At 43.0% G+C, this 22,820-nt stretch overlaps 3 protein-coding genes across 12 annotated transcripts in view; 1 reads left to right on the top strand and 2 right to left on the bottom strand.

The window, feature by feature from the left end:
* The window catches only part of atp2b3a (ATPase plasma membrane Ca2+ transporting 3a), a 30,414-nt gene extending 20,094 nt beyond the window's left edge, over window positions 1-10,320 (bottom strand). For 2 of the 6 annotated variants that reach the window (XM_027025872.3, XM_027025874.3), the window contains exons 1-5: window positions 9,878-10,319; window positions 7,737-7,952; window positions 3,766-3,963; window positions 3,288-3,545; window positions 2,100-2,225 (exon numbers count right to left, since the gene is read on the bottom strand). In XM_027025872.3, coding sequence (XP_026881673.2) covers window positions 2,100-2,225; window positions 3,288-3,545; window positions 3,766-3,963; window positions 7,737-7,952; window positions 9,878-9,902 — 823 coding nt within the window. In that variant the 5' untranslated portion in view covers window positions 9,903-10,319. Of the gene's footprint in view, window positions 1-2,099; window positions 2,226-3,287; window positions 3,546-3,765; window positions 3,964-7,736; window positions 8,054-9,877 lie in introns of all 6 variants that reach the window. The other 4 variants (XM_027025877.3, XM_027025875.3, XM_027025876.3 and 1 more) reach the window with 4 other exon arrangements.
* Window positions 10,321-10,603: 283 nt separating this feature from the next.
* Window positions 10,604-16,028, top strand: LOC113587293 (UDP-glucuronosyltransferase 2B31). The gene is given in 6 exon segments (XM_081708006.1): window positions 10,604-11,464; window positions 14,383-14,583; window positions 15,090-15,354; window positions 15,357-15,477; window positions 15,479-15,691; window positions 15,693-16,028. Coding segments are annotated over 5 exon segments (1,047 nt in total). The 5' UTR covers window positions 10,604-11,464; window positions 14,383-14,385; the 3' UTR covers window positions 15,943-16,028.
* Window positions 16,029-16,161: 133 nt separating this feature from the next.
* dedd (death effector domain containing) lies at window positions 16,162-22,773 on the bottom strand. Of its 5 annotated transcripts, none has more exons than XM_081707379.1 (6): window positions 22,585-22,773; window positions 21,989-22,081; window positions 20,835-21,528; window positions 20,016-20,123; window positions 19,584-19,721; window positions 16,162-19,008 (listed from the first exon to the last, which is right to left on the bottom strand). In XM_081707379.1, the coding sequence occupies exons 3-6, from the start codon at window positions 21,394-21,396 to the stop codon at window positions 18,605-18,607; spliced, it is 1,212 nt and encodes a 403-aa protein (XP_081563505.1). In that variant the 5' UTR covers window positions 21,397-21,528; window positions 21,989-22,081; window positions 22,585-22,773; the 3' UTR covers window positions 16,162-18,604. The 5 variants fall into 5 exon arrangements, with proteins under 5 accessions (XP_081563505.1, XP_081563504.1, XP_081563506.1 ...); XM_081707378.1 differs by having other exon boundaries at window positions 21,989-22,078; XM_081707380.1 differs by lacking the exon at window positions 21,989-22,081 and having other exon boundaries at window positions 22,580-22,773.
* Window positions 22,774-22,820: the final 47 nt, after the last annotated feature.

Raw genomic sequence — 22,820 nt, 5'->3', positions numbered from 1 at the left:
TACTCATTACACTACTAAAACATCCCTATGTATCATTAAAATGCCCCGAAACATTTTAACAATTTTCTGTAGTTCCTCAATTTTCTTCTGCATCCTATACTGGGCTGTATTACTAAATCATTAATTTCAATTAAATAAATATATGAGAAATGTCACGGAATGCTCCCCTCCCCCCTAGTCACGTGGTACGGCCCACCGCGTGCAATGGGCCTTAATCGTCTTGTTTGTAACCACGCCTTTGCTCTTAGCACACACCTGCACATGGTTTAATCTGGTAATGTCTATGTGTACTTAAACCACTGTGGGAGTGTGCTCTGTTGTTGGTTATTGAGCACGTTCACATTCGTGATAGTGTTCACGATGTTCATCGTATGTGTATTCATGTTCACCCTTTATGTTATATGTGACTGCCTTTGTCTTCCGTGTTTTTCAAAAAATGTCTGTCTCTGTTGAGGGAGTCTGTATGTCCTGCTCCTTGTGCTGCGGCACTCGGGCCATTACAAATAAAACAGACAGACAGATTTCAATGTCTCTTATTGGGCTTACATGTTAGTAATATATTGTTACAATACATTAGGAAAGCAACATAAAACATACTGCTCTATTTAACCTACTACATTTATCTGTGTGTGTGGCTTTGGTTTCATCTTCAGTGGGACTCCTGCCTGCCATAAAAGGCTTGAATGATTAAAACAACACACAGATACCACTGACCCCCATCCACAAAACACCTCATGACAATGTTTGGGTTTTATGCTCAGCATGTAAAGTTGCTTAAATCTCTTCAGTAAAGATGTTTAAATCTCTTCAGTAAAGCTGTTTACAGCTCTTCGGTAAAGATGTTTAAATCAATTTAGTAAAGCTGCTTACAGCTCTTCAGAGAAGATGGTTCCAGCTCTTCAGTTTCTTACAGTTTCTGTGAAGAGCAATAAGAATCTTAACTGAAGAAGATAAGTTCTTCACGGAAACTGGTTATGGCTCTTCACGGAAGCTGGTTATGGCTCTTCATGGAAGCAGGTTGCGACTCTTCACAAAAGCTGGTTACGGTTTATTATGGTTACAGGTTCTAAAGATGATAAAACTGAATAAAGAGAAATCTTTTGTATTAAATTGGAGCCAAGTAGAAAAACAAATTGGATACTGATTTTTGTAAATTTCTCTGATGGCGGATTGTATTTTATTTTGTGTGTCTTCCACTAAACTCCCCTCTCCATCAGCGCTTGGACATTTCAGAAAAGTGATGGGCCCGGTCCTTATTGTCCTGCTGTGTAGGTGTATGCTGTACACACTCTAATGTAGTTGTGCTGTGTATACACAGGACGAATATCAGATGCTCTTGGGTAGTGTGGTAATTATAATTTTATTATAATTATAAGGCAAACAGAGATCTAAGGGACCTTGCAGCTCCTCTCTGGGAAGCAGAAATCAGGAAGGAGTCTGATTATTTCCTGATCACTCTCCAGGGACACACACAGAGATCAGACTGTCATTTATGTCCTGCTCCATACCACCAGTCCCATCCTCACAAAGTGAAAATTAAGTGAGCTTACTGACACATGGCGCAACAAACTAACTGATATTGTGGCTCGTCCTTAAACCTGCAGTGCAGTGTGATGAAACAAGTGTGTGATTGAGAATGAATATGGAGTAGATAGAGAGGCAGGGGATGTCTGATGTCACAGCAGCAGCTAACCTAACCTGTATGCCATCTCTGAGTCTACATGTCTGTCAGGTTGTCATTAGTCCTCATTAGTCTTTGTATTTAAACCAAAGCTGTAGTCTTTGCAAGTCTTGTAATCTTGTGGTACGTTTCTGAGCAGTTTGTTATCTTGTCTGTTTCTCTGGTTATTTGGATTACCCTCTGTGCCTGTTCCCTGTCTGTTTTGGTTTGCCTCGCTGACTGCTCTTCTGGATTTTTGACCGTTACAACATCATATTGTGAGTCTTTACACCATACTTCACTACCAACACTTCACCCGAAGACAACCTGAATACAACAAAAAGCTGCTGAGAAATTTACAGTAAACAAAACACACAGACCCACACAGACCCTACATTGCCTGACTGACACACACACACACACACACAGAGCTACCAACCTGACAGCAGCATTGGGTCTTTATCAGCTGCTTTGTGTACATGGTCAGACTCTCCGGTGAGGGAGCTCTCATCAAGCTTCAGGTCGTTACCCTGAATCAGGACTCCATCAGCAGGGAGGAGATCACCTAGTCACACACCACAGGCAAGGCCATTATGTCATAATCCAGTCCCAAAACTAGCCTTAAAGACCCAGGGATCATGGCACTAAACTAGAGGGTTATAACAGGCCTAACTAAGAATGGTCTGGGGTGCATAAATGACTTCACACTGTCAGAGGCCACAACCTGTTATGCTACTCAAACAGAGCACAGTAGTATGGCCAAAGAATCATACACCCATACAAATATGAACACATGGATAAGAATATTTTAAAAATATGAATTCCCAGCACCAGATGAGCCTTGTTCACAAGTGCTAACAGAATGGTAGGCTTTTAGGCTTTCTGTTAGGAAGAAAATTAAACTAATGACTTACAAATTGGCTAGCTCTGTGAAAAACTGCATGAACTTCAACAGTTCAATGCAAAATAACTCTAACACTAAGAGTTTTCCTCTAGGTAGTGTCATTGTAGCCTGTGTTGCTTATTGAAGCTTTAGCCAACATTAGGACCACCATTTTACACTGGAAGGGGAAGATTTCGGGCTAAATACTGGACACTGGAAAAGTATTCATAGGACACATGTGTATGAGCATAATGTGCTCAGAAGAGCAATGACGCAAATTTCCCTCCTGTGCATTATTTTCTGATATGCCATATATGACATAACACAATACATATACCATTTCCAGCCCTGTCATTGCCTGACGGTAACACAGACAATTAAAAACCCACCCAATCACACTGCTGAATCAGGTAAGCAGGAGTGCTAAACATTTAAATTTTAACATTAAAAAATAAACTTTAAAAGCAAAATGAATCTGTAGTTTTAAAAGAGTTGGAACCACACTGACAAAATAAATCAAAACATAAGATCTGCTATATCATTACATCCTGCTGGTGACACACAATCTCCACAAACACAAGCAGCTCAGTAAATAAAATAAATAAAGACAGCAACGTGCCATGTGCAATTATTCCCTGCCCCAAAACCATGAACTAAAAACACAGTCTGCACTCACTAGAGCATAAATATGAATGTAGGTTCAGTACACTACATTTCTGAAAGAGGTGCAGGAGTGCTACTGACCATATTTGACTTGGGCCACGTCGCCCACTACCATGTCCGCCACAGGGATCTGGAGGACGGTGCCGTTGCGGACCACAGCAAAGCGCTGTTCCTGCTCAATACGACTCTGCAGGCCACGAAACTGCTTCTCTTTGCTCCAGTCATTAAAGGCCGTGACCAGCACGACACACAGCACAGACAGCAGGATAGCAGCACCCTCTATCCAGCCTGCCTCAGCTTCACCCTCGTCCTCCACCCCACCAGAGACATTTGCACATGCTGGGGAAGGAGAGAGAGAGGGAAGGAGAAAGAGAGAGAGAGAGAGAGAGAGAGAGAGAGAGAGAGAGAGAGAGAGAGAGAGAGAGAGAAAATTGCTCCCATTTGTTGGTTTTCCATTTGTCTCAGTACACTGTAGCTGGGATTTAAGCAGACTGTACTAGCACAAAGGTTTCCCAGCAGTAGCAGGTAAGTGTAAATTAAAGTATTGTGCACAGGTTACCTTCGCTATTGCCATCGGGAGGCTGGTAGAAGGACAGCCCAAGGGAGATGACGGCAGCGATCTCCAGGATGATGAGGGTCACGTCTTGCAGAGCCTCCCACACCAGCTGCAAGAACGTCTTGGGCTTCTTGGGAGGTATGAAGTTGCATCCAAACACCTGCTGCCGCGTCTCAAGGTCGCCAGGAACGTCCGGTAGACCTGCAGGCATGTGTGGACAGCCGTAGGGTCAGTTCCTCTTTAACACCTGCCTCTGCCGTTATGAGCCCATGCTGGAGGGGGACATAGTACTCACACAAAGTTTTACGCCCTTAGGCCTCTGAAATAAACAGACATGTTCTCTGAAACAGAAAGACCCCACAGCCCGTCATCACATCACAGTGTCATTGTCAGGTACTACAGCATGCAGCTTCAAATTACACAGGAAGGAAGCAAAAGGCAAAAGGAGGTGGTTGCCATCCCAGTCTACGGGATTTGACCTACTCCAAACCCCACCTACTCCAAACCCCACCTCCTCTAAACCCCACCTCCTCTAAACCCCACCTCCTCTAAACCCCACCTCCTCTAAACTCCACATCCTCCAAACCCCATCTCCTCTAAACTCCACCTCCTCCAAACCCCACCTCCTCTAAACTCCACCTACTCCAAACCCCACCTCCTCTAAACGCCACATCCTCCAAACCCCACCTCCTCTAAACTCCACCTACTCCAAACCCCACCTCCTCTAAACCCCACCTCCTCTAAACTCCACCTACTCCAAACCCCACCTCCTCTAAACGCCACATCCTCCAAACCCCACCTCCTCTAAACTCCACCTACTCCAAACCCCACCTCCTCTAAACTCCATATCCTCCAAACCCCACCTCCTCTAAACTCCACCTACTCCAAACCCCACCTCCTCTAAACGCCACATCCTCCAAACCCCACCTCCTCTAAACCCCACCTCCTCTAAACTCCACCTACTCCAAACCCCACCTCCTCTAAACTCCACCTACTCCAAACCCCACCTCCTCTAAACCCCACCTCCTCTAAACTCCACCTACTCCAAACCCCACCTCCTCTAAACGCCACATCCTCCAAACCCCACCTCCTCTAAACTCCATATCCTCCAAACCCCACCTCCTCTAAACTCCACATCCTCCAAACCCCACCTCCTCTAAACTCCACCTACTCCAAACCCCACCTCCTCTAAACTCCACCTACTCCAAACCCCACCTCCTCTAAACTCCACCTACTCCAAACCCCACCTCCTCTAAACTCCACCTACAGCAAACCCCACCTCCTCTAAACTCCACCTACTCCAAACCCCACCTCCTCTAAACTCCACCTACAGCAAACCCCACCTCCTCTAAACTCCACTTACTCCAAACCCCACCTCCTCTAAACGCCACATCCTCCAAACCCCACCTCCTCTAAACTCCATATCCTCCAAACCCCACCTCCTCTAAACTCCACATCCTCCAAACCCCATCTCCTCTAAACGCCACATCCTCCAAACCCCACCTCCTCTAAACTCCATATCCTCCAAACCCCACCTCCTCTAAACTCCACATCCTCCAAACCCCATCTCCTCTAAACTCCACCTCCTCCAAACCCCACCTCCTCTAAACTCCACCTACTCCAAACCCCACCTCCTCTAAACGCCACATCCTCCAAACCCCCTCCTCTAAACTCCACATCCTCCAAACCCCACCTCCTCTAAACTCCACATCCTCCAAACCCCACCTCCTCTAAGCCTCACCTCCTCCAAACCCCACCTCCTCTAAACTCCACCTACTCCAAACCCCACCTCCTCTAAACTCCACATCCTCCAAACCCCACCTCCTCTAAACGCCACATCCTCCAAACCCCACCTCCTCTAAACTCCATATCCTCCAAACCCCACCTCCTCTAAACTCCACATCCTCCAAACCCCACCTGCTCTAAACTCCACCTCCTCCAAACCCCACCTCCTCTAAACTCCACCTACTCCAAACCCCACCTCCTCTAAACTCCACATCCTCCAAACCCCACCTCCTCTAAACTCCACATCCTCCAAACCCCACCTCCTCTAAACTCCACATCCTCCAAACCCTATCTCCTCTAAACTCCACCTCCTCCAAACCCCACCTCCTCTAAACTCCACCTACTCCAAACCCCACCTCCTCTAAACTCCACATCCTCCAAACCCCACCTCCTCTAAACTCCACATCCTCCAAACCCCACCTCCTCTAAACTCCACATCCTCCAAACCCCACCTCCTCTAAGCCCCACCTACTCCAAACCCCACCTTCTATAAACTCTACTTCCTCCAAACCACACCTCCTACCTCGGCCAAACTTATTCAACAACATTCATATTTTCTATCATCCAACTTTATGCTTCTTACTTTCATCTGATATCTCTCTCAGAAATGTCACACTGCAAAAGCGACTGATTTTCAAGTAACCTCCAATCTCTCCCTCAAACCTGGTGTCTTTGGTCAAATACCTCACTCTACCATGGTGTATTTTACCAATAACCTTATAAAAATGGCACGTTAGTTAGGTTATTGGTAAATATTTACTCTAACCTGGCATCTTTTGCCAAATGAGGCAGAAAACATAAGTCTTTGAGAGTGCCTCTCAGGCAGCCCTGCTAGACAATAGGTCACTGGAAGGTAGAACATTTACCTGCCGTTACCATGGTTATAAAGGGTTCTGCAAAAAATTATCCATTCTCCTTTTACTCAGCCATTTATAAATGACTTTTTAAAATTTTTATCTGCATAAAACTCCTGGATTTAGAGGCTGTTCTGTACATTACTAGAATGTAATCAAAGCTAAACATATTGTAAAAACAAGCTGAATGTTAACATAACTGTCATTACAAAGTAGTATGAAAAACAGAAAGGAGGGGAGCCTCTTTAATTGAGTTTCTGGAACTGTATAGGGACAGAGTGGGGAGGGGGGTTACACTGCAGCGACAGAGTGGGGGGGTTGTTCCTACACAATTCCTGTTCTTACAGGGAGTAGACATTTTATAATCCAAAATAAGGTTTTGTCAGATGTCTGCTACATGCACACACACAGGGAGCCCTCACACACACTGCATACACACACAGGGAACTCAGAGACACACTGCATGCACACACACACTGCATGCACACACAGGGACCTCACACACACACACACACACACACTGCATGCACACACACAGGAAACTCACACACACTGCATGTAAACACACAGGGAGCTCACACACACATACACACAAAAAGAACCTCAACAGTTATGCAACAAAAGGCAACTAGGCTAGAGATGCCAATAACTGTATAGTTTAGTATACTCGAATATAGTATAGTATAGTATTATACTTTCCAAGAAGTAGATATATATACTAGCTGTAAGTAAATTATGTCTGCACACAGGGGGCACAGACTCACAGACATATCTATAGACAAACACACACACACACACACTTTAAGCACACTACAGGATTCATTAAAGAACCACACACGCAAAAATGCAATGCAACCCTCCTGAAGAGAGAGGACCATTGTAGAGTCATGTGTAGGACGCCATATGAGGAGCCATGAGACCAGAAAGCACATTCCAGATGACGTCAGTTCAGTAGCCTGTGAAGGAGCTAAGGAACCATGTCCTCTGTGGTGTTACAGCGCTCTACACTGGGGTATTAAGGCCACATTTTCACATGTACTAGGCTCCAAAAGACACTAGGCATTATTAGTCTGCTCATCTCTTATCAGGGTTCAGATAAGTGTGTTTAGTAGGATATAAAGGCCAAACCTGCTCCAAGAATATATTATCTGTACCTCGTTTACTAAAACAACAGAGTTCGATCCATTATGTAATCTACTCAGTAGCACTGTAATCAAAAGGTTCACAATAGAAAAGCACTGCCTGTGTCACCGAGGAGAGGCCATCTCTAGTGGACACCCATGACCCAGTGGAGCGTGAGGACAGTACTACAGCGTTCTGTCTCTGTCCACTCACCGTCTGTGGGTGAGGTTTTCAGTCTGTGGCACAGTCCCTCAGTGTCCTTGTAGATGTCCTGGATCTTTTGCAGTGCCTCTGCTCCACGGAGTTCCATCAGGGCTCGCAGCTCCTCCAGAGACACCCCAAAATCAGCCTCACACCCTCCTCCATCCTTCCTGGGATTGTTAGGGTGAAAGCGCACGGAGCTATTTGCCATGTCTCCCATGGTGCATGCTGTCCGGGGAGAAGAGAGACGTCGCTTAGGCAGGGGTCTGCACAGGGACCGATGTGCTGCTCTACTCCTGCTGATCCTGGCCCGCTGCCACGATGCTCCGCTTTTGTACAAAGAAAACAGAATTATAAAGACTTTGTAATAACAAAAAACTTTTTTCAGAATCCTGTTGGTATACAGCTAGCTACAGCTCAATATTCCTGCAGACTATTGAGTTTATTTTGTAGGAGAGTCTGTGGTGGATAATGGCTTTGGACACTTAGAAATATTAAAACAAGGCTTTCAGTTGCATAAATAGAAAAACATTTTAATGGGATATTTTTGCATTAAGCATATTCCAGTCACCTTGGGACAATACATTGTCTCTCTTGTAAACCTGCTCTATAATGCAATATTATCTAAAATATTAATATTAGCATAATTTAACAACCTTTCATTTCATTCTGAAATATGTAGCAGATAAATTCCAATGCATTAAAAAATAATTAAAAAAAAACTATTGTATCAAGTAAATCCAGTTATTTTCAGAACTCATCAAAGAGGCTTTAAACACATTCACAAAAATAATTTTACATGGTAGCTCAGGAGCCAACATTTATTTATTTATTGTTTTTACATTTTTTTTCTGTGGTGTGCTTTGATTTCGATATTTTTTATTCCTCATTCTTAATTAAGCACCGCCTGTTATGTCATGGTGTAATATCGCACTGCATAGTTACCGTTGTCATTTGAAACTGCATTGAAACAAATTGATTAATAAAAATTAAATGCAACAAACCACTTCAGTAATATTTTTCAGTGTTTTATCCTTAAATCATTTTGGATATGGGATTGCTGTGCGTAATTACGTGTGTCTCCGTACTCGAAGCAGGACTTGTGCTGTTGCCTCTTGATGCATAAAAAGCTCAAAACCAATAGAAAACACGGTTTTTGCTTGCGTTCATATCAAACTGCCCAATCCGTTGGCGGAGAGATTTACTAAGGCAACGTTGGCCGCCATCAGGCCTTACAATTTAGGATGGCACTATAGTCGGTTTAATTTGACCGGTTTCACTCATATGACACGCTTCCAGATTTAGAATAGTGAATATGAAAACTCATAACTGCCCCATTCGAACGGCTCTCGCCGTTACACTTAGTCGCTTCACAGTACAAATTATGCGCTTTGTAAATGACGTCCTTTCCTAGTAACCTTCAGAAATCCGCTCTTCACCTTGGTCCACAGTAAACCTTATCCGTGCGCTTGCGTCTTAACTGCCCACGCAGCCACCGCATTATTCTGTCTGGAAATATTCTGTTTAATGTCGGCCCCAGACGGCATAAATGTAATTGGAATTACGCGATGGAAATGAACATTAAGGGCATTCTTAGGGATTAACATAAGAACTCGCGTGCCAGAAAAAACAGAATGCACAAACGTTCAGGGTGTTCAGTTACAGGTAGACAACCGATTTTCTAATGTTCTCTCAGCCTGAGAATGGATTTTGAGATTGTTGATTAAACATTTTCCTTAAGTAGATTTCTTTTCAGTTTACTACATTCCATTTTATATATACTACATGCTAGTTTTTATTAAAAGTTCACTCTAGTGAGCATTGCATTATATTGGTAATTAAAGAGAATAGTTCGTAAAAGGTCCATACATTTTCGTACTATTTCCGTTATGATTTGATAGTGACCAGGCCAAGAAAACAGAAATGCACCTGTAGGATCAACCACCACATCAATAACAGATGGCTGTTATCATTTTTGGACTTGTTGACTGTATACCTCAATTATGCGTCTCATAATTTCCATACGTACACGCGAATGTATGTTACTTAATTACATTAATACTTAAATCGCGCTAGACACAGCTGAGCACAAATAAGTTTGAGGCGAAATTTTACGTTAAAAGAAGTGTATGAATGTTAAATGTTTTACTCACCGGGCAGGCCATGCTCCAAGGACATTTTACGCCGGAGTTTAAAAAAAAGAGAGAGAGAGATGGAAGTAAACTGAAACCTCCTCAAAACACATCCGTCACAGAAAAAACATAGATCATTCCATCTGTAATCGTTATTCCAAGAGTTGACGATGCTCGCAGGTTAAAAATATAATAAAGAAAAAACCCTGGCAACCCACGCGGGAGAGGACGACTGTTAGGACTTCATCTTACGCGGAAGAAAACTGAGTGATGCAGATGACAATGTAACATGTCGTATAAATTATTACATTAAAACTACTACATCAGCTTGTGAGATGGCAGGGTCGCTGTGTTTACATCATTAGTGTTATCTGGAGCTGTCTGTCGAGAAGCTACAAACGCATATGAATAAGTGTAAACTGGGGTCTACATGTTATAAGCCCGTTTGACGCGGAGAGCGCTCGCGTCTCAGGGTGATGGCAGCATCCGAGCGATTTCTGCAGCGGAAGAATGAGATCAAGGGGAGGGGAGATAGGATAGCGCTGCTCTCCAGACACCCCCCACCCACCCCCATCTCTCACTCCATCGCTCTCCGTCAACGTCCGCAACCGCCTCCTCTCGCATGCCAACGCGATCATAATAAACGATGAAAAAAGCAAATAAGACCAAAGTAAGCAAGCATGAGGAAGGGTTCGTTTGCTGATAGGCTTGGAGCATTATTTACAAGACAGGAAGGAAGGAAGAAGAAGAAGAAGAAGAAGAAGAAGAAGAAGAAGAAGAAGAAGAAGAAGAAGAAGGTGATGATGATGACGACATTCTGTAGATGATGAAGATCATGATGACACTCTTACATGCACAACACTAAGCATTAATTATACAGAGTAGGCTCCTGGTGTCTGCTCCATGTTAGTTGCTTCAATAAACCATCATTCTTCATGTGTAACATCTGTCACGGAAACGGTAGTCCTATTCAGGAACACATTACTGTAAGACTTGTTCAACAAAGAGCAACACAGGGCCCAGTATCTTATTTTTTGACATACTGCTGTGTGACCAATGGGAATATAACTTACAATGTTCTATTCGTTTTTGCATTCCTATGCATTTGATGCCCCCTTCTGGTGACAAGCTAAACTCCACCAGAAAACATAACAGGTTCGTTTCTCTGCCACCAGTAACGAAATGTTCAGGTAAGGTGCTGTATTGGACTAATCCTTAAATTATATTTCATATATGAGTAGTTGATATTTATCAAGTTCCACTATGTAAAACTGTCAATGTTGACTGCTGAAATTGCCAATGGTAACTCCATACAAAAAGTGTCTGAGACAGTCCATGACCTCTTATCCATGTGTTACAGTTCCAGTCTACAGAAATGTCAGGAATGGCTGGCTGCCCTCCTGGCGTCCCTGTTTCCGTGGTTTCCCGGTCGTATCTGTTTTCCTTTGCGTCCCTGCTCTGTTCCTTGGTTTCGTTTTCGCCGCCCCTCGTCTGCTCCTTCGTTCCGGTCCGTGCTTTGGAGCTCCCTGTTCCTATGTACACCTGAATCTGTTTACTGCCTAATTGTCCTGGTTATTTGTTTCGTCTCCTAGCTTGTCGGTTATTTCGGTAAGTCTGGTTTGTCTGCCGTGTTAGTATTACGCCTGCTATTATTATTATTGTCGTCACCCTTGCCTTGTCATTTGCCTCGTTCATGTGTTACTTTGCCTCTGTTGGTTTTGCTCTGCGTGATTGTTTCCCTCATGTAATGAACCGCCTCCCTGCGCGTGCATTCTGCCTCTCGCCTATTCCTAAGGCAAATCGTTACAATAGAGAGGAACCAGCCCCAAAATATCGCAGCTTTCTTCATGTACTATCTAGTTTGAAGAAAAGTTTTCTTTTAAACATTAATGTAAAAATGTTGTTTACGGAAAAGAGCGAATCAATCTCATTAGGAAACTACCCTGATAGACTGCACATGGCCTTCTACTGGCCAAAATAACGAACAGAAACACATCATTGGAAACAAGATAAAATGTAACTTTTAACTATATCGGTAGTGTTTGCTGTCGAACACGCATTTCATTAGAGGACTAACCATAGCGAGTTTATCGGTTGAACATTTTTCGTTAGCGTAACGGACTTTACCGACAGGCTACACTACTCTCGTTACCTTCTGTGGGAGTTCGGTCACAGTGGCGTAACGGCAACACTACTGCTTTACATCGAAAGACGCAAACTACTGGGTTGCATTGGTTCACAATACATCAATTTATTTTAAGCACTCCAGTCAAACAAGCAGTCAATCTATGCCTCTTTATTTAATATTAGCTATAAAACCTTATTTTTCTTATGAAACATTATTGTATCTGTACAGAGAATGCATTTACCTTTACAGTATTCAGCAGACGCTCTTATCCAGATCGATGTATGCATTTATTTGTATGATTGTACATGTGCTCCCTGGAAACTGAACCTATGACCTTGCGCTGCCTGTCTTACTTGGTGACCTACAGAATGTTGTCATACTTATTCTTTGAGTTTCATAGCATGGGATTTCAGATACGAGTCTTTAAGGATTAACAGGGTCAAGCAACTATGTCTGTAGTAACCACATATAAAGCCATAACAGTTGAATGTTTTTAAAAACAGATGGACTTCATCTGCCCTTATAGCCTTTCCCACAAAATCCTAGCTAACTGTAACTTTAAGACATCTTTTAGGTGTGTGTTTTATTTGGGGTACTTCCGTTGCAGTTATGTACTTAAATAACTGCTAACTAGCTTTTAGAGTATAATTATCTTACTTCTGTCAGTTAAATCTGGATCGTTATCGTTTGAATGTTGTCGCGAGACAGTATGTTCCATACAGGGCGCGAGCCCCATGCACGCTGGGGCCACTCTCAGTAATTGTTTCGCTTTCAAACTAGCCAATGTTGAATTTTTTTTTTATTAAAGTACCTAAATACTTGTCGGAGTACTTGTGCGTAAATACTTACGCTAGCTGGCTAGATACATTTCAGGTCAGTTTAAAAAGAAAGGAGAGGGAGGATGTAACTGCAATGTATTTACACATTTATTAGCACAATAGGCCTCTTTAATAACGGTTAAAAATGATAAGCACTACCCGATGCGCTCTTATAATTTATTATCATGTGGGTTATGGAAAAGGGACAGCCTAACCTTAACTTTAACCCTTTATATCATTCAGAAAGTCACTTTTACAGAGTAGTGTTTAAAATAATGACCCTGTCATTGTTTCCAAAATGTAAGACAAGCTGCTGGGTTGTTATTAAAATAAACCAATAATGGAAAAAAATAACATGGGTGTGATTGGATTTTTACTCTTAAATAAGAAATGAGAGTTTCCTTTAACATATTCACTAGAATACACAGTAACAACCAACAAAAAGAAAAAGAATGGCCAGTTTTGGCATCTCAGTGACTTCGTATTAAAATTGGACTGTGAGTCTGAGAAGTTTGGAATATAATATTCCTAATCATTTGGCATAATCTGTATTTGCAAAGAACAGAACTGTAAGCATGCAGCACGCAAGTTTGTGTTGGTTGGGAGGTTGTTGAAAAGTTCAATATTTATTCGTTTAATCAAAAAACAGCATAGCCATACCTTTAATCTGTCACTGGGTCTTTCCATCTTTAATCTGTTTTTTGCAAGTTGACAGCCAGTTCACAGCTTGCAGATCAAGAAGTCCCTCAGTGAAATCACACAGTGCACAGCTGTTTGCAACGCTTACTCATATTTCGCTTACTCATATTTCAGATCCACTGTCAACAAGCCATATATGTCTACAGGTAGCTCACCTTCATTTTCTTGTATTTAAGATAGACACAGAAATACAGCAAATTTTGCCCAACAGGGTGAGTATAACCTTAATGTACTGTGATCACTGACTGCAGAAAGGACAAAGTCTGTCTGGCAAATGTTATTTGAACTGAGCACTGATCTAGGGTCCTATTACATCTTTGCATATTTTGCAGTGAGAGTAGAATATCTTTGATTTAATTTACTCTTCAAGTTGGTTACTATTTTTCATACTGTTAAATCACCATGATTAGTTAAATAACAAGTTACGTATTTTGTCTTTTTTTTCCCCCAATTACTTTTGAAAACCATTATTCATCTTTCCTAAACAGTTCTCTCTGTTTCTGACAGCAATTCTAATTTACAAAATGTCTTTTGTGGTATTGTTTTATTTTTGAAACCATGTGTAAGAGCCCTGATCTTAGTAAGCCAGCAGCACATGGCTTTCCTAATCAGATTAGTTGTCATTCACTGAAATTCACTTATATTCATAAAAGCTACTCTGCTGTTTGCAATAGAACTGATTTGGTCTCATAGTTATTAAAGGAAACTGCAGAATCCAAACTACCGATGGCAGGGTTTTCATAACTAACTCAATGAGTTAGTCATACAACATGCACAATAAGCAAGCAGACATTACCCATATACTTATGCATGATCATCAAAATCGCACAAAGCACCAAAGAGTCATTTAACACATTTAAATAACCTACCTTCATTTCTAGGCAATGCATTTCCATACCTCAGTGTGTCAACTCCTTACTGCCCCCTTGTGGACCTATGCTCAACTCACCAGTGTAGGCAGGATTCTGGTGACCTCAGTGGATGGCAGACATTGGCTCAACATGAACACTGCGCTTCAAGAGCTCCACCGGAGAGGTCATGAGCTGAATGTGGTTTGCTCCTCCACCATTCTGCATGTCTGTGTAAGTACTGCTCACAACACCTACTGACTGTCCCAAGTTACTGATGGCAACCACCTCCATCCTGAAATGATGGCAGACTTCCTGAGGAGGAACATGTGACATATGAATGGGAAAGGATCCATTCTGTCCTTCATTGCCCTCCAGCAAGGGATCAGTAACATGTTGAAAGGGGCACACACGGAGACTGCCTTGATGGTGAGGATGATTTTGGAGGATAAAAGATTACTAAAGAAACTCAGATACCAATCACAACTCAATTCTGACTGATTATGGTTGTGTTGGGAGCATACTTGGGGCTACCACTGGTGTTCAGCATTCACTGGATAACAAACCAGGAGGGACACTTTGCTACCTCACCTTTCTTATTTCCCCTGTAACTGGGTCATTTACATTTACCTGATGCTTTTATCCAAAGCAACTTACAACTTCAGCAATTGAGGGTTAAGGAGCCCAACAGTAGCAACCTGGCAGTGGTGGGGCTTGAACTGGAAACCTTCTGATTACTAATCCAGTACCTTTACCACTGCCCTTACCATGTTCCCATGTTACAGAACTGGCAGTACAGTATTGACCAATACATTGAACACATTATTACTGTTTATCAGGGCATCATCAGTGAGTTTATAGATCCAAATTCCAGTGTTTACTCGCTTACCCAGATGGCTGACCTATGGCTCATGCGGGTTGATTTCGTTTCTGAGTTCGCTCAACCTACAATGCAAAGTGTGGTCTAGATGAGGGCTAAGCTAGAGAGATTTGTGCAGAGTTCAGGGAACATGGTGCAGTGGTGATGTCTCTTGACGGTCTACTTAGGAGTCTGGGACCAGAACTTTCTGAGGTCATGGCCTCTGCTTTTGCTCGTTTGCCACAGAAGGTGTTGTGGAGACACACAGGGCAACACACTGATAATTAACTGGCTACCTTACAACGACCTTCTGGGCAATCCAAAAATTAAGGTCACACATAGGGGTAGTAATGTTATCTTTGAGGCCATCTACCATGGCGTTCCCATGCTAGGGATACTGCGGGTGTTCATCCAGTTTGACAATATGCTTCATCTGCAAACCAGGGGTGTGACTGAAGCGGTGGAGGTTACAGCATTGGATGTTACAGCATTCTCCCTACAGGGAGAACATGCATAGAATGTCCCAAATGCATCACAACATGCCACTGAAACTGACGGACAGTGCTAACATCTGCTTGAACAGGCGAACAGAGTCCTACAAGCTGCCCTGGTACAGCTAGTGCAGTAGCTGTATTGACACTGGTGCCAGCTGTGCTTACAGCCCTGTGTTCTTCACCATGACCTGCAGGGTCTTGCTCAAACTGCTGGGAAAAAGGAATGTCCAACAGCAGTAAGAGCAGGACTTTCTTTCAATTATAATCTCAGGACATATCGTCACTGTTTTACCATGCAGTGGGCTAGTTTGCCTCTAGAAAAAGATGATGGGTATAACCATTTACAATGTCTTTCTCTGCTGTAAATCATGCTATAAAACAAATTATCATCAGTGAAACTTAAATTGTTAAAAATGTTTTTCCCAAATGACATTCAAAAAAAAAGACATGACGATTCACTGATTTTAGTTATTTGTTTTATTGATTTGTACACTGAATGAATCTGCCAACTTTTATTGATGTAAATGTTTCACTTAACACAATCGCCGCCATGGTGAACAAATAAAATGAGTCATAAATCAAATTGTCATAATAATGCAACACTTTGCAGACGCTGCTTTATTTCTCCTACATTTCAGAATGATGTATACAACCGACTAGGCTTCCAGGAGGTGAAATACTCGAGTACAAAACAAAGTGCTCTAACTTCATCTGCTCTGCTGATCTGGAGAATGCCATCTTTCCAAAAGTAGCACTCTCATTCGCCTTCTCTATGAAAACCAAAGTAGAAAAAAAGGTTAGAAAGGTTGATAAGATTTTAACTCTACTGAACACAGCTTATTTTCACTGTGATGTTTGCAGGGTTCGAAGTCATATACATGCAAGTTTTATGGACAAACACTCAAAACACAACCAACAGAACATATAACCTATATAATAGATACCAATTTTGTAACTTTGTATAATTCCATTAGGAAAACCTTACAAGAAAAATCTTTTTTTCTGCCTTCATAATAATGACAGCAGTAGCCTACACTGACCCATGGGTGACCACTATGAATGTGTCTCAATGTCTTTCAAATCAGATACAAACACCATTTCCCCAATTCACAACTTAACCTTACATGGGCAAACTGGGGAGAGCAAGAGACAGTGAGTGCAGGTAAAAGGTAAAGTGAGAGAAAGGAGTTTGGATTAGTATTTGAGATAGGCTTTGGTATTTTACAGATATTTTCTGAAGTGTTCTAAAGTAAATCTGATAACTTGAGGCTGTCTGGGCATCTGCTAACTCACTGAAAAACACTCTGATCAGTAGTGTTAGAAGGTTAGACAGGAGTGTCCCTTCACCTGGACTAAGAATGAGGAGATTTCCATCCTTCCCAGGGGAACATTCTGTCAGCTGGTCCTTAAATCAGAAGGCTATTTCTAATGCATGAAATCATTCAAAGTGAAACCCTGTTTTCAGAGTACTGAAACCTGACAAATTCTCCTAAACAGAGGGCTTCTAATCCCCTAAAGGAATGGGAGCACTGTAACACTTCAGAAAGATGAAGGGCAGAGCGCTGCCCCGCTGCAGCAAGACGCAACCCATTAACGGCATGCACATTTAAAGCAAAGATCCAAAAACCTCACACCGAATAGCAGGAAACCTATTGACCCGTGTCTGACACTGGAGAAAATTATCCTTGCAAACCATGATGTCACACCCATACTCTGGCTATATGCTGTTCATTCTGTGGAAATCATGCCCTACATGCCTGTGTAGCATTATCCAGAGTCCAAAACCTGACACCAGCTCTGCTTCTGCCTTATTAGCAAACCAATTTAGAGAAAAAGAAAAAGCATTTAGTTTTGTCCAAAACCAGAATTGCATCACAATGATCACTTTTGCAGTTTATGCCTTCCACATTTTTAGAAGTGGTCTTAGATTTTGGTTGAAAGATAACATGCTAAATCTGTCCTTTTAAGGGATAATTCAAAGGAGTCCATTCAAATGGATGTGCAGCCTCATGACAAATTGTGCATGTTTCAACATTCAACCAAGAATAAAAATGTTCATTTGTCAACTTTTGCACGTTCCAAAATTCTCTACCAGTTCTGTAACCTTTTGTTCAAATTTTCACACATTTTTAACACACATTTTATGTATGGACAATGTACCTATATGGACAAAATAAACTCACGTAAAGGAAACTGGGGAGTGAGCTCCAAGCAAGCTGTGGCACTGGCATGAGGACCATACACACTTGTACAGAGTCAAACTGCAACATGTCTACAGGGCTAAGCATTTTCTCTTTTCTAGAATACTTAAGCCTGTCAAGATGAAGTCGTCGTGCATGTTTAATTAGATTATAAATATAACACTGATCAGAGAGATGTTCCAAGCAAGTTGCTGCACCTTTTGCTCCAGTCTGTAGGCAAGCCCACTGCTGGAGGAGACAAACCTGGACATGTCCGACCTTCTCTCGCTTCACAAACGCTAACAGATTCACAGTCATGAGAACAAATGTTTGTGCAACAGTACTTGAATTTTTTTTAAAAAACAAACACACACACACACACACACACACACACACACACACACACACACACACACGCAAAAAAAACTAATTTGTGGTAATTTGAGTTTTAAAAGAAACCATTAGTGTTTCTTGTCCAATGAAAATATCCCAAAAGAAATTCAATGCCTTCTTCATCCTGTACTTCCTATATTAAAGAACACTTTAATCCTTTTCTGTAGCCAGATTACTGCACCCCCCCCCCACCACCTCGTGTTACTTTAGGCCAAACTCGGCAGTCTCCTCCTTATTCCAGCTGCTCCACTGGTCAGTCCCGCTCCTTCCTCTGTTCATTAACCTGTCACTCAAGATTCTGTCCCCACCTCCAGCCTGTTCCACCTCCATTAAGATGACCCCACCTCCCGGCTTGCTGACCCCGCCCCTCCAGCCACCAGGTTCCTCAAAAGCTTCCTCCTGCCGGCCTGGTAGTCTTCCTCGTCCACATTCACGAGTAGTTTAATGGCCTCGTGGCCCACAGCCTGTTTGAGCGAGTCTGTGATGAAGACGCCCTTCAAGGCCTCCAGCAGCGAGCCATTTATGTAGTCCCGCCAGAATGCGTCCAGGTAGGTCAGCTCTGAGAACTTGATGTCGCAGATTATGGAGCCGAGGTCACGTGACTTCAGAATGGTGTTCGCTTGGTTGAAGCGCTCAAACTGCCTCTCGAGCGCCTCTTGCTTGTTGGAGAAGACGTTGCCCTGCAGAGCAGAGTCATGCTGACAGTACTCCGCTCGCACTCGAAGACGGATGTCTATGAAGAAGATTTAGGAGATGCCCATTACTACACAGGACCTCTGTGTCACAGAAATGACATCACTGTCTAAGCCAGTTGAAGTCACGAAAATGAATTCAAAAATCTACATTTAGTAGTAGAGGAAATCAACTATTAAAATGAAATGATGAGCTGTCATTTTTACAAAATCAGAATTTGCATGTTTGAATGGCTAAAGCACATTGTATTTGACAACCACTCAACTGAAATATTCCACAGTATTACTCCTGCAGTTGCTTGACTGAAGCATAGTTAGGTTATGGTGAAGATTGTAACAGGGCGTAGAGTCAGAGGGCACACAAGGACCGCAGGACACTAGTTTCCAACAGCCATGTGTGAGGACATTCACAGAACCACTATGAAAGCAGAATGAATGGAGTGTGAGACTAGAGTTTAACACCCGTGGTCCTTTCCTGGCCGCCTGGCCTCCTTCCAAACATTGCAGATGCAGAACATCAGCTGAACAGCTGTTCAACACAGCAGCATGCTAACGAAAAAGAGGCTCGGTGTGTGTGTGTGTGTGTGTGTGTGTGTGCGTGTGCGTGCGCATGTACCACAGGTCTGTTTTTCTCTGCAGTCCACTGCACTATGAGCCCTCTTCCTCCTCCGGCTGGGAGTGGGAGGTGCTGGTTTGGCCCGGGGTGGGCACACCCGGGGCTCTGGCGGCGGACAGCAGATCACAGGCTGGGGTCCTGAGACACAGAAGGACAACTCAGTGCCTGACTGAAACCTAAAGAGAAAACTGCAGTGACTGCACACGCACACACAGCAACACTGCAGAACAGATAAGCAGCACTTAAGAAAAGCTGCAGGTCTGTAAGGCTGTAACGATACACGCATTTTCAGGATCTGTACAGTTTGATTTGCTATTTGATACATGTTGAAAAAAAAATGTTTGTACATATAAATAAAACTGTAAAATCAAACATTTGGCTCAAAACTTTATTTCAAAACAAATGACTTGGCTGAAAGACAGTGGCACACACCTGCTCGCCTGTGGGGAGTGGCCTGCTGGTTCTCTGCCCCGCCTCCTCTGGGGGAAATGTAACGTACAGACGTTTCCTCCAAATACTTATCCACTGGATCTGGACACACTGAAGAACACAAGAAACACTTCTTACTTCTGCAACTTACACACAATATAATTATGATGGCAGTGGTATCTCAGTGGATAAGGTACTTCACTAGTAATCACTAGCCAAGTTGCCACTGTTGGGCCCCAGAGCAAGACCATTAACCCTCAATTACTCAAGTTTTGTTCAGACAGAATCGTAAATTGCTTTGAATTTTAAAAAAAGCATCAGCTAAATTCCATAAATGTGAATGGTGATCTAGCTATGGGCCAAAGAATGGAATCACTCACTCACTCACTCACTCACACACACACACACACACACACACACACACACACACACACACACACACACACACAAACCAAGTTAAGCAGGCTAGCACAGACCATGTCATGAAAAAATAACCCATGGTTGTCATTACCACCATAGAATATATAATGACGTCATATATACTCTTCCAAGTCTCCTATAGCCCTAAATAGACAAATTGTATTAAATATTAATGCAAATTAATATTTAATTCAGCATGTGTGCTTGAGGCCACCCAAATTTGTGTGTGACAGCAGTGTGTAAATTGAGTAGCAAGTTGCATCTCCATAATTTATACCAAGATTTCTTATCCTGTTTGAATTGGTGATAAATATTACTGTGGAACTTTGGTACACTTGTTTAGACATATGTGCAGAACATTAATCTCACTCGAGCAGTACTCTGGGTAATGCATTGTCTCACCTGTCTGTCTCTTGCGCAACGTCACATAAGGCAGTAGGTCATGCCTGGTGATGATGCGCAGTAGCTGGAGAACATGCCGGAAGTTTGTCTCATCGCACCGTCCTTGTCGCTCTAAGGCTAACAGGAAATCCCGCCCATTCCGAATACCTCCGCGCTCATACTCGTCAATGACGTCTACGAACAGGAAGGAAAGCACTCGCACGTCCCGGTGCGTCAGCTGCGCTCCCACAATGTCGAACATGCGATGCAGCGAGTACAGCCCGTAGGCGTCGTCCACCGCCTCCTCCGGCCAGGGCTCCGAACGGCCTGATGCTGTCCTCCTGGAGGAGGCGGAGCTACTGCAGGAGGCAGAGGATGCTCGGCTCAGGGCAGGTGGCAGGGAGCTAGCGTGAGTGGGTGTAGCTGGGGAAGCACCTGCCCACCCGCCCCTAGGAGGGGAAGGTCGCGAGCGTGAGGAGGAGTCCAGTGGGTCAGGGGGCGTGTTCTGCCTGCCTTGGCTCAAGGAAGAGTTCTGTGCAGCAAGGAGGGGAGGGTTAGCGTGCCCACGCCGCTGTGAGGTCATCACTCTGCGCCAAGCAGATGGCAGGGTGGAGAGGAGCTAGTGGGATTTCCTGTCACTGATGTGAAGCTGAAAATCAGTGTTTGGATGACAGGTCTGTGCACACAGGCTTTAAACTTTATCACCAGCTTTGCTCTGTGTGAAGAAAAACAAACAAAAACACAGAACAGACTTGTAACGGCGTGCGACAACACTGAACTTATTAAATGGAGTTGTATAGCAAACTGTTAGGAAATGACTCCATTGACAAATAGAAGAGCATCTCTAATTGAGGAGAGATATGAATGCCTTAGCAGATGTGTTTGTCCACTGCCTAACAGTGCTAGGTTTCTAAATGTGTCGAGGGCTTTGTTGCTCACAAATGAAGGGCTACGTGTTATTTAAAGTCATGTCGTAACTATGAAAAACATACCGGCACATACGTGTTTATTACCAAATCGGTGACTTAATTGCTGTTTATGTGTTACATAAGTGTAAAGTCAAAATGTATTTGCCCTAGTAAGCTATAATAAAAGCTACAATATAGGCAGAGGCTCATTTAGTTCAAAAATAACATGATTTCTTGATAATTCGATTGTCGCTGTCGAAGGCTTACCTTCATCTCTGGTCAAACATTAGCCAGCTATCTAGCTAGCAAAGTATCTACAGATGGTTACAGCCCGACGCGGATAAACACGCGTACAGGCTACTGGGGAAGGACAGAGAGAACAACACAAGATCTGGATGTCTGGCCAATTAATTGACACTGGCACACACTTCGGATTCACTCAGCTAGACGACAAATGTCATTATATCTCTCTGGCACAGAAGCTAACAAAGCTATATGAGCTAGCCAGCTAATGTTTGCTAGCAGAAGAGCCAAGGAGCTGCCAAGGTAATACAAGAAGCTAGTACAAGTTAGCTATCGCTAGGTTAGCTAACCAACATAAACGTGAGGCTAAATGGATATAACTACCTAGTTAAGCGACTGGAGCCATTAAGATACCATTAGTAACAGTGACTGACAACTGAAGACACGGGTAATGCAATCTCCCTACAACTCAATGGCGTCGACTGTGTTGAGCTAACGCTAGCTGAGCTACATTACCACGAAGCTACCTTAGTTTAGCTAGCTAGCTAGCTGTTCTTCTAGTATTTGAAGGCAGTGTTAGCTATTGTGGCTAACAATTGTAAATATTTACCACACCTTACCTACTGGATATCATTCATTGCCTCAGAGTCGCTTTGACGACGAAGGTGAGTCCCTACTAGTGAACACACGACTGCTACAAGTGTAAAATTATCGTGCTTGTATATAATTTAAGCGATTTACAAAAGCTAACTAACATGTCCATTTCTGTTTCTCTGGTAAAATGAAGGAACATCCGGGATATATGTGAGCGGAAGGGGTGGGGGGCATCCGGGGGACACAGGAACACTGCGGGCGT

Source organism: Electrophorus electricus, chromosome 25 (genome assembly GCF_041902795.1).
Source record: "Electrophorus electricus isolate QZ-2024a chromosome 25, ASM4190279v1, whole genome shotgun sequence".
NCBI classification, from domain to species: domain Eukaryota; kingdom Metazoa; phylum Chordata; class Actinopteri; order Gymnotiformes; family Gymnotidae; genus Electrophorus; species Electrophorus electricus.
Note: the sequence above shows the minus strand (reverse complement) of the source record. Positions and strands in the feature narration are given on the sequence as shown.